A 13,557-nucleotide genomic window follows, 5' to 3' on the forward strand; every position below is an offset into this window, starting at 1 on the left:
CTTTTTAGTCCTGGTGTAAGAGGTAAGCATATATATGCTGCTTTTAAAATGATATATAATGATGATCAAATTAAGTTGAGTATTGAAAAACTATCATTTCACTGATTCAAAATACATTTAAAGTATATTCAGTTTGTATACACCGTATTAATTTTGTGATTAAGAAATTTTAATTTTGGTATGACTAATTTTTAGTAAGTCTGAATTTTTAAATATAGCTTAACTCAACAACCATTTTAGTTAGGATTTTAAGATTGAAAGACTATTTCTAACTACTTGAGTCTGTTAACCATAAAGCCAAAAAAATCTCTTTTTAAAAATTTACATGTATATTTAACGTAGGAAGAACTAAAGAATTATCAATTCGTTATTAATAAAAATTATAGCACATACTCCTGTTTTAGCAGCCTTTTTCAATATGTTATACTATCTGCTACTCTCCAGATAGAAAAATAAATGTTGGAAAATCTCAAGAGTGTCAAAATTGTAGTTGGCAAGAAAAATACTTCAGATAAACACCTCAAATTGTGTACTCACTGTTTTAAAACTGATCTCATAGAACTCTCTCCTGGATTTTTAATAATATTTTGACTAACATTGTACCCTATTTCTAACAACTTCTGAAAGTAGTTTAAATGTATAAAACACATGTACAACTAATACATTTTGCTCTTTCTGAATAAATACAAGTTTTAATTTTACCTAGTCGATGAAATCTGTTATTTGTAACTCCACAGATAAATTCCTAGAAGGCTATTTAAATTAGTATGCCCACTTATAGAAGCTTTAGCATATACTTAGATGCATTCCTTGCACATAACATTTAATCAGTAACAAATCGCCCCAGAGTTTGTAGTTTCTTTGTAGGCACTGGAGATTTACTAACATTGCAGTAAATACCACCATATAACTATAAACGTCTTCAAATTGTAATACTCAGTAAACGTGTTGGAATGCTTCTAGCTTTCATTTTCACCAGCCTTTTCACAACCTCTTTCAAAACTTAGCTGAAGATTCACACTCTGACAATCCCACGTGATGCACCTCACGCCATCCTGAGTTCCTCTTATGTTTCTACTCTGGCAGCACTTCCGACCTTCCTGTACCTGGGTGGTTGTTCTATTTGATGATGTTTCTAAATGTCTACATATTTTATATCATCGGTTAGATGGTGATATAAAACCAAGGATTTATTTCCTTAGTTTTTCCTGTCATAGTTCTCCCTAGGATACTGTAAATCAGTGTTTCTTCTCTAGGCCCCTCAGGGACTTGGAAGCCAGGCTCCCATCGCTCTAGAACAAATTTCGGATTTGGAAAGAAGAGGGCAGAGGACGATGAGAGAGAATGGGGCAGCGTCTATTCGGTGGTCCGCGGTCACCAGAATGTCCCTTGCGCCATCCCACTCCCCAGTTCCCGTGATGTCTCGGCTAGCACTGAGGCTAGGCAGCACGTTTCACATGCACATCAGCAGCTGCCACGTACCAGCTTCTTGCCTCCTACAGATGCCTTCACTGTGCCTTTTAGTGAGATTTTACTTGTTTAAAATGGCAGTAGGAGGATGGGCAAGTGAATAGAGGACCCATGCAGTGTAACTGTCCATGGGATTTTGGTTCTTCTGGACGTGGTCATAACTTTTATGGCACCTAATACAGTATTTAGTGAGTCTCCAGTAAAGAGGATTGACTAACTCATGGCCCTGTGGATATGGACAATCTGGAGAAGTAAAACAAAGTGAAACATTTTATGGTGACGCTGAAAGTATTGGGTTTTGTGGGGGTTTTTTTAATTTTATTATGTTATGTTAATCACCATACATTACATCATTAGTTTTTGATGTAGTGTTCCATGATTCATTGTTTGCATATTGGATTTTTATTTTATTTTTTTTTAAGATTTTATTTATTTGACAGAGACACAGTGGGAGAGGGAACACAAGCAGGGGGAGTGGGAGAGGGAGAAGCAGGCTTCCCGCAGAGCAGGGAGCCCGATGCGGGGCTTGATCCCAGGACCCTGGGATCATGACCTGAGCCGAAGGCAGACGCTTAACAACTGAGCCACCCAGGCGCCCCCATATTGGATTTTTAAACAGCAGAGTCATACTCCAAATTGTGTTGGTCTTAAACTAATAGGAGAACAAGTTGTCCATAAATTGCATGAGATGAAGATGGAAGAAAATTGGGTTGGAGGTAGGTCAACACGACCTGGGGTTTGAGGAATCCTTTGAAATTTTTCTGCTAATAACTTATAGACAATAATCAACATGAACTTAATTTTTAAAAACAACTAGTTTGTGTGAGTCAATACAGACGATTTCATGATAATAACTATAGGATTATCGGTGCTAGCTTTAAAAACCCTTACAGAAAGACATTTTACTTATATGGTGTTGGGAAATCTAGGTCATTGATCTTCTTTTATTATTTATTTCCCATAGCTCTGCAAGTGAATCTGGTTCTCAAAGCACCTGTGACCAACTTGTAACTCCAACAGCCCTGGCTGCCTGTACTAGAGTCGACTCCTGTTTTACCCCATGGTTTGTCCCATCTCTTTGCCTTTCCTTCCAGTTTGCTCACCTGGAGTTCCATCTTTGTCATCACCTTGATCAACTGGGCACAGGTATCATTTCCTTTAGCATCTGAATAGCATCCACTTAATGCTTACTGTCTTTCATGAGTGTTCTCACAACACATTTCATCGGGACGCCTGGGTGGCTCAGTCAGTTAAGCGGCTGCCTTCGGCTCAGGTCATGATCCCGGGTCCTGGGATCGAGTCCCGCATCGGGCTCCTTGCTCGGCGGGGAGCCTGCTTCTCCCTCTGCCTGCCTCTCCGCCTGCTTCTGTTCTGTCCTCTCTCTCTCTCTGACAAATAAATAAATAAATAAATCTTTAAAAAAAAACAAAAACAAAAAAACACATTTCATCAATTTCTGCCCAGACGTAAAAAGGCATGGAAGGGTTTTTATTCTGTGTATTGCGGTATTAGTGATGTTTTAAAGTGCTGTGATTGCTAATCACTTCCACTACCCAAAGCTCTTTCCCTACTGACTACCACCCATGTGGTGGTGGAAATTTTTAGAAGAGGCATTCATTTCCCCTAACAATGAGCACTGGCAAAATTACTCTGAAGCTGACTTCATCTAACAGATGTACCCCTTACTTTTGAACCATCATATGGACCTATAATATAAATTACCAGTACTATTGAACTGACATGATTTTGCATGCTTCCTGATAAGAATTTTCAAGGAAGTTACAAATATTGCAGGTTTTACTGTTATTCCAGTTAGGATCTTTTTAAAAGAAATACATCTGTTTCTGTTCTGTGTCCTGAGCTACTACATTAATGATGGATAGATTCCAAAAGTATTCGATATTACCTGATTTCAAAAGCATGAATACATTCTACAAAGGATGGGCAAATTCTCCAGAAATTTAAAGGACTGTCATTTTTACAAGTTGGTAAGGTAGAAGATTAAATTTTCCCACCACCGAAAGTGGTCTTTTATAAATTTGCCAATGTTACGTGAATAATTACTCCTAAAAGTCTATACCAAATGTTTCCTAGTTAGTACATTTTTATTCAGGTTTTCAACCTAACATGTAATGGAAAAAGGGGAAAAAAATCAGATTTAAAAAATCAGATTAAAACTAAACACAGCTGCGGTTAAGCATCTTGCCTTTTCAGCAAAAAATGGAATTTAACCTGCTTTTTCTAACTCTTTTCGAGTCATGTTTTTGTTTTTGAGATTTGGTTGGTAGATACAGAGCATTTCATAAAACTCTCCTTCGATATTTGCCTCCTCTTCATTTTATCTGTTGTCTTCTCTGATCAAATTTTTGTCTGTGAAAGTGAAGGTGAACTTTAGACAATATATATTTGAGGCATGCTGATTGAACAAAACTGTTTTGTTGGCAAATATCAAATGGTAATTCAAATAGTATAACGCCTTCAAGAGAGTGTTTGCATTTATTTAACTGCAAACAGCGAATTCGGTAACCTTTAAAAAGTGAGTAATTTAAACGTCATCTCTTTATTTCCATAAAACATTGGCTCATCTCAATTGCTGCTTTTTCCTGTTTGTTTTCTCAACAGCTCCGCCGCAATACCTACAGCCATTTATTTCCGATAAAAATGTGCCATCTGAACTAGAATACATGATTATTTCCTTCAAAGAACCGCACGTGTATCTTCGGCAGTGGAACAATAGCCCTGTGTGTCAGGAGATCCGGTTCTCAGCTCAAGCAGACTGTAAACTTCTCGAGTGCAGAAATGTCACGATGCAAAGCATGGTAAAACCCTTCAGCATCTTCGGGCAGGTGGCCATTTCCCACGACGCAGGAGAAAAGCTGCTTGACTGCACCATCGTAGTGGACTCTATCTTTGTCAACTTTGGGCAACATGTGGTTCATTCTCTCAACACTGCAGTACAAGCTTGGCAACAGGTATGCACATCCTAGAACAGTTTACAGTTTGTCTGCATGTGATCTTTTACTAGGCACTCTATGTTATCACTTCTAATAGTAGGCGAAGCACAAACGAAAATGTGAGAGGATGAAGAATTTGATGGGCACCATAATATTTGGGGTTTTCTCTGTTTAGCAAAGTGATGCATGTTATTTTTAAAAGCTTTGGAGAATATGGGTTCTCTACACATGCATAGGAGACCATGCCCACATTTTTGTGACTAATGTACCACATCTGTGTGGAAAGTAACGTATTCCCAGAAATTTTTTCCAAGTATTATGGCTTTCCTTTGCCAAAGCTTCAACTTAGTTATGTATCAGATTGTCTAAGCATCCATTGCAGAAATGAAGAACCTGTGTGAGCCTTGCTGATAGTAAACATTTCATCTTTTCAGAGGGAAAAAGCAGCAAGAAGAAATATGCAAGCCCAACAAGTCTTAGTCTTTCCCCCTATTATCATTCTGCCATTTTTTAATCAGTTAAAGACTCTCGATCGATAATTTTTTCCTTTCATCTCTTGCCAGAAATTAGCCATATCAAACAAGGGGGTGAAGTGTAAGTCTGTGCTGCACGGCGTATTTAAAATGGGGAACCTGTCCATGCGGCTAGCATGAAAATAATTTCACAGAAGGTTTGGATAATACTTTGCTCCTCAATTTAAGAACAAATCACTTCTGCTTCCACACTGATTTTCAGTATAATATTGTATTTCCATCAAGTTTGTGTTGCTATTAAAGCTGGGACACTCCCCCCACTTCTGTATATACTACCTGCATTTGTGTGGAGCTGGCCCCCCAGGAGAAATGGTCCTTCATCCTGTGCTGACCTCATGTGAAGACAGGCCGGGGTGGGGGGTGCGGGAGGGGGGCTCTGAGTTCTCTAACTTAAGAATGTTTATGGGAATAAACTCTTTTCTTTATATGCATGAAGACCTATATAAGACTAAGGAATTAATTACCTAACATGGCACTACAATAGCAAAGGGAAAGAAGATAACACATCTGTTTTTTATTTTAAAATTCTTTTTTAAGGGCATTCCATGGTTTTCTTGTTGCAGAGGACATGCGTAAAATAAGAGCTAGTGTGATCTAAATCTTTGCAGCTGGTTCGAATAGTGATGTGAAAAAAACCTCCATGGCTCCAATTTCTGTTTTTTGTCATATTTTGAACAATGCATTTAATAAAAAACAAACCTAGAAAACATAAAAGAGTCATTGATAGAGCATTTAAACCCAGGATATTTTTGTCTTGGTATCAGGGCCATTCTAAGAGGACTCATGTGTAGCAACTACTGCAAAATGGCCTTCAGAAATATCAGTTTCCTCCCAGGGTAAAAATATTCTCTTAGACACAGCTATACATATAAATAAAATACGGTGCATAAATATTTAAATGTTTTAAACCACATCAGAGTGCCAATGACTGACTGGCCAACACAGTGCCTTGAAGGAATATTCTGAGTTTTTTTTTTTTAAATGGAATTGTATATTTGATTAACTAGAGCCATATGTCACGTAGCATATTGCTGACAGGTACATTCTATGAATAGTTGATTCTGATTTATACAGGGATTTGGCAATGTTAACATGAGCCACAAGAGGATATACTTCTGTAATTGTTGCTGTAATTTTCTTGTTTCCTCCCATGTCAAGGGTACTTGCCACCAAGTTTTAATGTGGTAGGCATCTAACCCTATGCATTCTAAAGTAAATACAAAAATGCACTACTTTGAAATTAACGGGCATTTGACATTGAAATGGGTTTATAGAGGGTTATTAAGTTCATTGTTTCTAAGATGTTCTGAATGTGGTTTATTCCCTTAGTGGGGAAGATTAGTTTCCTAAGCTTGGAGGTTATTGTGTGTACAGTGCTCATATGCAGTCTAATTATTGCCGATGAGAAATATGAATTTAATAAGCCAGATAAGTTATTCAAGTTTTCCGCATACTTTTATTGGATTCATATCTGAGACAAGTCATTTGTATCTAGTGTGGATGGACTAGACAGTTGAAGCATGAAACAGTTTGACCTTTAACCTTTAGGTCACAGGCTCAAGATTAACAGAAGCCTTCATCAGTGTCTGATTTCTCTGGCCATAGATTTTTTTTTTTTTTTCCTCTTTTGCACATGATTAATGTTTTGTGAAACCAGATTAAGGACGCAAAATGCCACTTGCAATTTGCTTTATATTTCAATGCCATATCCCCACATTTGGACAAAATAACATGTAAAGGGGATTTTTATATAAAAATGAAGGTCTTGCTCATGTGTCTTATCTTACACCAGAATGACGTCTGTCTCTGTTTAGTTGCAAATGCCTGTACAACACTCCAGCACAAATCTTAAATGTAGATACGCCATCTTTTAATTACAAATCTGAGTGAGCACCCTGAGACTTAGACTATATGATGTCATATAAAATGTGTATGAACTGTTTTATAATACACCGGAATTTAAGACACTCCGAGAAATGCTTAAACTTATTACGGTTATAATGAACTCCACAGATGAAGGAACAGTAGAGAAACAGTTCTCTGAGGACTTTGAGTATTCTTTAGAAAAATGTAAACAACCCCCTCGTGTTCTTCCATTTACATTTTTCTAAAACACTCATCATTTATTAAAGGTCAGTTTTTGGAGATGAGGAAAGTAATATGATTTTTTTTCCCTACTCAAGCCCCATCTGGTAACTTAACCTCTGTGTTACCAGCAGATTGATCCCAATTTATTATGAAAACTGAATTTCAGTCTCAGGACATCTAACTGGGAGTTTGGAATAATATCCCTTTTTCCATGTTTGTACTCTTGGACCTAAAGGAGACAAAAATGTTTATAAGGAGAAGTAGTTTATGTTGATTATATAATGGCAAATGGAAAAATCTCATCAAAATAATTATACACTGTGACTCCAGTTTGATTAAAGGTTTATAAACCTTTAAATATGTAAGACATATAAGATAGGATTAGATAGGATAGACTGGAATAGAAACAGGCAGGACACTTTGAAGAGAAAAATTGCTAGAACAAAATCCACCAAAATATTAACAGCAGTTATTTGAGTGTAAAATTAGAGACTTAAAAAAATACATACTTCCTATATTTTCTAATTTTTCTACTTTGAACATGTATTCACTTATAATTTTAAAAATTAAATTTACTCATGTATTTGTTTCATAAGTGTTTATCCGGTCCCTTTGTGTCAGGCATTATGTTGAGTACTGGAGATAAACTGGTAAATAACACAGACCTGGTTCCTGCCCTCATGCAGCATGGACTCTAATGATGGAGACAGGAGTGAACCCAGAATCAAACAATTTCTTAGTCCCAGGAGGGAAAGTGAAATAGTAGAGTGTGGTGTGAGCATAAAATAGGGGGATGTGACATGCTCTGGGGGTGCTCCCAAAAGGCTCCTCAGAAGAAGTGACCTGAAAACGGGAACCTGAGTGTAAGTAGAAAGAAGTTAGTCAAGTGTGAAGGAAAAAAGGTCCAAGCAAGGGAAAGGCACTGAGACAGAAAGGAGTTGGATGTGTTGAATGACTTGAAAGGGGGCCACTGTGATGTTGGAGGAGCAGGAAAGAGCTCGCGGGGCTCGGGTGGGGCAAGCCAGTGGAGAGTGGCTCAAGGTGCAGCGGGGTCATATCAGGCAGGACGTTCAACCCCACTGGGAGTCAAGCTTTGAAATCGTAGCTCATGATTAAAAGCCACAGTGTAGGGGCACCTGGGTGGCTCAGTTGGTTAAGCCACTGCCTTCGGCTCAGGTCATGATCCTGGAGTCCCGGGATCGAGTCCCAGGATCGAGTCCCGCATTGGGCTCCCTGCTCAGCAGGGAGTCTGCTTCTCCCTCTGACCCTCTCCCCTCTCATGCTCTCTCTCTCATTCTCTCTCTCTCACATAAGTAAATAAAATCTTTAAAAAATTAAAAATTTAAAAAAAAAAAAGCCACAGCATAGAGTGTGGTAGACAATAGGTAATTTTTGCCTGTAAGTACTTTGGTCTCTCTTAACCCAAGACTTTTTTGTGATTAGTGTGGCTGTCAAGCAAGGTTCCGCTCCGTGAGAATGGGGAGGTTGGTGAGAATCGATGGATGACAGAGGAGTCCCCGACAGTATTTGGAAGAATGAGGTGTTTCAGGGCCTCTCCGCCAGCTGCAGCCAGAAAGCACTGCCCATCTACTTAGGGGGCCTTGTGCATGACTAAGAGTGGATTCTGCCCCCCAGGATACCTGTTCTGGATGAGGTTCTAGGTCAGGTCTTGGTCCAGGCTGGATTCCAGGTACTTTCGTCCTTAGACTCCTCAGGCCTCATAATCACTTAAATCACTGTCCTTGTGAGTTATGTGTCCCCTTTTACTCTCCCTCCCCTTGGGAAAATGGCAAGTGACCCAGTGTGGCATTGTGACATTTAGCTCTACAACCAGGAAATAGAGGCCACCAGAAGTATCAGTTACGGTTACCTCCCATTGTCCGCAAATTGATTGGCTAATTAATATTTTTTCTTGCATTCTCAACTTGAGCATCTTTTTAACTATTCATTTACCACAAGTATGTTTATTATTTTTTAAGCCATAACCTAACCAGAGTGATAGAAGAGGAAACACAGAAATGCTCTGTCACTTTGTCCGTGTTTGGATATAACAGCAAGCGATGGAGACGCCATTAAGTTGAGAAGGGAGGTCTCAACACGGGAACATAGTACTAACTTGTTGAGCCTCAGCAGATGAATGGGAGACATGAGCTGATGGATGCCTGTTAGCTGACGCAGACACCAACAACTGTTTTTCAACGCACATTATCTCTCTTGAAAACTGCAGCTTGGCTTACACTGACTCCGGAGCTGGTCTGTTTTGTGTGTTCAGCCTCTTAACAATAGAGGGAAAGTTATGGTTTTATTTACATCTTTCCCTGAGCAGATTTACACACACACACATCCACCCTCCCCCTTAAGGGATCTGGGGATGTATTACCTAAATGATCCTTACTTTCTGTAGGGTACAAACTGTGGCTTTGGTAATTGGTCTTGATTGTCGAGTTTAGAAGGCCAGGAACATGGTAATTCTAGCCTCCAGTACTCTGCTCAGAAACGTGCACTACTCAGTGCAGCGCTCTTTGTAGCATGTTAATTCGTTTTAAAATGTTAAAAGTTTGAGGGATCTCATTGTTCGCTTACTCTTCTGTGCGTATGATTTATTTTGCAGGAGTATAAATCAAAACATATTCTTGGAACATTTAAGATCTCTTTAAGGTATTTTTTTGTGCTTCTCCCGGAAGTACAGAATACTTTGTATACCAGAGCTAATGACAACAGGTCTTGTAGTGTTTCTGCGTCGTAACAGTCGCCACTGGGCAGACAGCTGCCAAACATCTTGCAATTAATCTGATGCACGTTGGCTTTCGCGCTCTTTTTCTTTCAGAACCAGTGCCCTGAGGTGGAGGAGTTGGTCTTCAGCCATTTTGTGATCTGTAATGACACACAGGAGACACTGCGCTTCGGCCAGGTGGATACTGATGAAAACCTTCTGCTGGCGCGTCTCCGCAGTCACCAGTACAGCTGGCGTTCTCACAGGTCCCCGCAGGTATTTGAGAGGCAGCCTTACAGGCACCGCAACCGTGACTGGGAAGGTTGGCGATTCGTTGATTCTGCATTTGTGTGCCTGTGTGCAGTTACGGCCCTTCTTAAGCCTCCCAGGGAACCCCACAGCGTAGCCGCCGCGACAGAAACCCAGAAGCGTTGCGAGATGCGAGCGCAGTGCTCGCGCGCTCCTCTCGGAAGGGAGGGTCTCCTGGCTCGCCCGGGTGCCGCGGGCGCCAGTCCATGTGGCGCTCACGCCCGTGGACTCTGGAGCCGGAGCTCGTGGGCTCTGATCCTGGCTCAGCGTAAACCTCGCTTTGCTCGCTGGGCTTCAGTTTTCTCATCTGTACAGTGGGGATAATGAGAGGACCCGTTTTGTAGGGTTCTGAGGACTAAGTGCGTTACTGTGTATAATGGCGCGAGAATAGCGCTCGAGATACCGTCAGCATTACGCGCTGGCTAGTATTATCTACACGTTTGTTCAGATTTTTACTGCGTACATACTCTGCACCCGGCATGGCCTGGGCACTGGACATGCAAAGACAGGGAAGTCACAGTCCTTGCCCTCCAAGGACAGCTCACAATCTGTGACCAAGGGGGCACTGAGAAAAGACATACCAAAGGATGTCTGTTTTCCAAGTAGTGTAATTCCATTTTCCTGTCACTTTAGATGGGAATAATTAGAGGGATGTGCCCTGCAGGGATAATATGAGGATGAATTCAACACAAAGATGTGGTCTTAAATGAGTAAAAGAAATCCTAGGAAGTCATCTCAAGAATAATGTATTTCTAAAACTCTGGGTAATAAGGAAAGTACTGCTTGTGATTAAAAGAAAGTCATTAGATTAGAGAGCAAGTTTTCCCATCTGGTCTATAGACCAGCTTCAGAATATGTTATGCCCTCGGGGTCCCTCTTGCTTCCTCCCCACAGCCCCGCTCCTGCCCAGTAGCTAGATTCTGATTTCTTGCTTGCTTTTTCATCATACTGCCACAGTACTAGAATAAAATTTGGAAAGGTAGACACAGTACATTCTTATTTAAGAATATTTATTTAATTCTAGTAAACCTGACAGGACATTAAAACCACATAAATCCTTTCTTAATAAAACTTCTTAGAAAAATTTCTCCGATGAGATGATGTTGTACTCATCTTTTTAGAGTGAATGGCATGCCCTTGTTTTCTGTTTCGAGATATTTCTGTGTTCTTAAGTGGTTTAGTTGTTTGCCCCTCGTAACATAGTTCAAGGCCAGTTTGTTTCAAAATATCTTTTTGGGCTTTTGTCTTACTAATTGCAGAAGTGAGAACATACAGACATGTGGCAAAAAAAAAAACAACTCCTATAATGGCAACCACTCAGAGACAACCCATGTTAATAATTGTCGTATAACCTTTTAGATGTTCAAAAAGTTTCCACAGTAATTGCATTTTCAGCAACAGGAGAAACCTCTGGAAAGGTGCAGCCCAGAGTAGCCGTGGCCCTTGGCCACTGCACCCACACCCACACAGGCTCAGGCCTCTGCCCACAGAAAGCAAAATGCAGGAAGCTTACCTCCCCCACCAGTTGCTTTAAGAGGCACAGACCACGTGGCTCTTGGTGACCCTCAAGATTCCCAGATACTGGGGACGCCCAGGTGGCTCAGTCAGTTAAGCGTCTGCCTTTGGCTCAGGTCATGATCGCAGGGTCCTGGGATCGAGCCCTGCATCGGGCTCCCGGCTCAGCAGAGAGCCTGCTTCTCCTCCCTCTGCTGTTCCCCCTGCTTGTGCTCTCTCGCTCACGTGGTCTCTCTCTCAAATAAATAAAATCTTAAAAAAAAAAAAAAAAAAAAGATTCCCGGATGAGAAGGGTGATGATAAGAGCTCAGGGCTGTGGAGGAACAGGAGTCTTCATATTACGGACATGCGGTGTCTGGGTGGGAAGGAAAGGACCAGGAAAGAAACATGGCTGACCGTTGCCAGCACGACACCTTCATATTTTACCCTTTTGCCTGTTTTCAAGGTCTTCTTGTATTTGTTACTAGTTTGGTTTTCACAGTATCCATGTGTGGTTTGTGTTATTTGTTATGCAAGTTATAAATAAGGAGACAAATGGGAATGTTAAGCTGAGATGGTGGTAGAGTTGGGACTGAATTCCATATCTTTTGATTCTCAGTAGAATGTTATTTCTACGGCATTGTCCAGCTCTCCTAGGTTTGGGCTGCATGATTTGTCTATTAGAATAGCCAAGCTGTGAGGTTTCAAGAGATAGGCCGAGAATCGCTAGTCTAATACTCCATATTTAAAGCTAGACTAATGTGGGATTCTTAGTCCAAGTAAATCCCTTGCAAAGTCTTAACTTTATTACCAAAAATAAGAAGAAGCTTTTTATGACAAACAGGACACATGACAGATAGCTATTAAACTTTTCTTTTTCCTTATAATTTGCAACTGCATTCTCTGGATACAAATTTTAATGAGCTGTAGTCATTATAATCTTCAGGCTAAAACTTAGATCAGCTTTGTTTAAAAAAAAAAAAAAAAAAATGATGTCTCTCTACAAAACTCCATAGGTTGAAGGAAGTGTGTTTTAGAACTCTCTGAAACCAGAAGTCTTAATGGGCCCAGAGCTGCTTCGTGGAATTCCTTGCATCCACAATTGCAAATTCTATTGTGTTCTAATGAGAGGTTACATCTGAGGATCGAAAAACTAGCCACTTATCTTCAGACTGCACCTGCAGGTAGTCATAGACTTGCAACTGAGCAAACTGTTGCTTTTTTCAGGCTCCACGTCATATCCTGCGTTGCACAGCAGGCTTGGTTTGGGGAACATTTGTGTCTGCATGTTTATGCTACCTTGGGTGTTAGTCAATTAGTCTCAGGGAGGATTTCCAGAGTTCATAGAATTTAACTCCACTAAACAATGTAGCTTATATTGCAGAGATCGAGAAAATGGCAAGGACAGCTGGAAAGGTTTCAAAGAGGTCAGCATATCTTAGAACCACACAGGAGGTTGCTAACAACAGTAAGTCCCAACAGGATGGGAAGAACCATGGACACACCAATTCCAGAAATCCAAAGCTGATTTTAAAATTGAAAAGTTGTAAACTCTCCTTATAGTTTCTAACACATGCTCTGAGGCGGAATCACTAAATGCTGGATATCCCGTAACTGTTGCTTGCTTAAACAAACAAAGGAAGAACAAAACTAATTCCTAGGGAATAGTTGAACATACTCAGCTGCACAATCGTATATGCCACCACAGAGGGCCCTTAAATATCCCAGGTCAGTAGACTTCAGATCAAGTTGGATGAGAACAGTAACTAGCAAGAGACTGGTCTTTAAAGAAGTGCTTCATATTGTATAAAGATGAATCTGAGGACTATAGGTGTGAGTTTACAGTATCTTTCCCCAGAATATGGGTAGTAGGTGCAGCTTAGGGTCAAGGAAGTTTTAGTTTAATGTAGCCAAACTGAATATGGGGACACTTCCATCAACCAGGAGGATTTGTGTAAAGGCTGTTCAAGTTGACTTCCTTTCCTGGTTAATAGAG

The 13,557-nt window shown here is 40.3% G+C and overlaps 1 protein-coding gene across 2 annotated transcripts in view; it reads left to right on the forward strand.

The window, feature by feature from the left end:
• VPS13B (vacuolar protein sorting 13 homolog B) overlaps positions 1-13,557 on the forward strand; it is a 767,339-nt gene that overhangs the window by 670,870 nt on the left and 82,912 nt on the right. For both annotated transcript variants that reach the window (XM_035011614.1, XM_035011613.1), the window contains 3 exons: positions 2,435-2,616; positions 4,093-4,442; positions 9,873-10,034. In XM_035011614.1, coding sequence (XP_034867505.1) covers positions 2,435-2,616; positions 4,093-4,442; positions 9,873-10,034 — 694 coding nt within the window. The remainder of the gene's footprint in view (positions 1-2,434; positions 2,617-4,092; positions 4,443-9,872; positions 10,035-13,557) is intronic.

Source organism: Mirounga leonina, unplaced genomic scaffold (genome assembly GCF_011800145.1).
Source record: "Mirounga leonina isolate KUSES-001 unplaced genomic scaffold, KU_Mleo_1.0 Mir_165, whole genome shotgun sequence".
NCBI classification, from domain to species: domain Eukaryota; kingdom Metazoa; phylum Chordata; class Mammalia; order Carnivora; family Phocidae; genus Mirounga; species Mirounga leonina.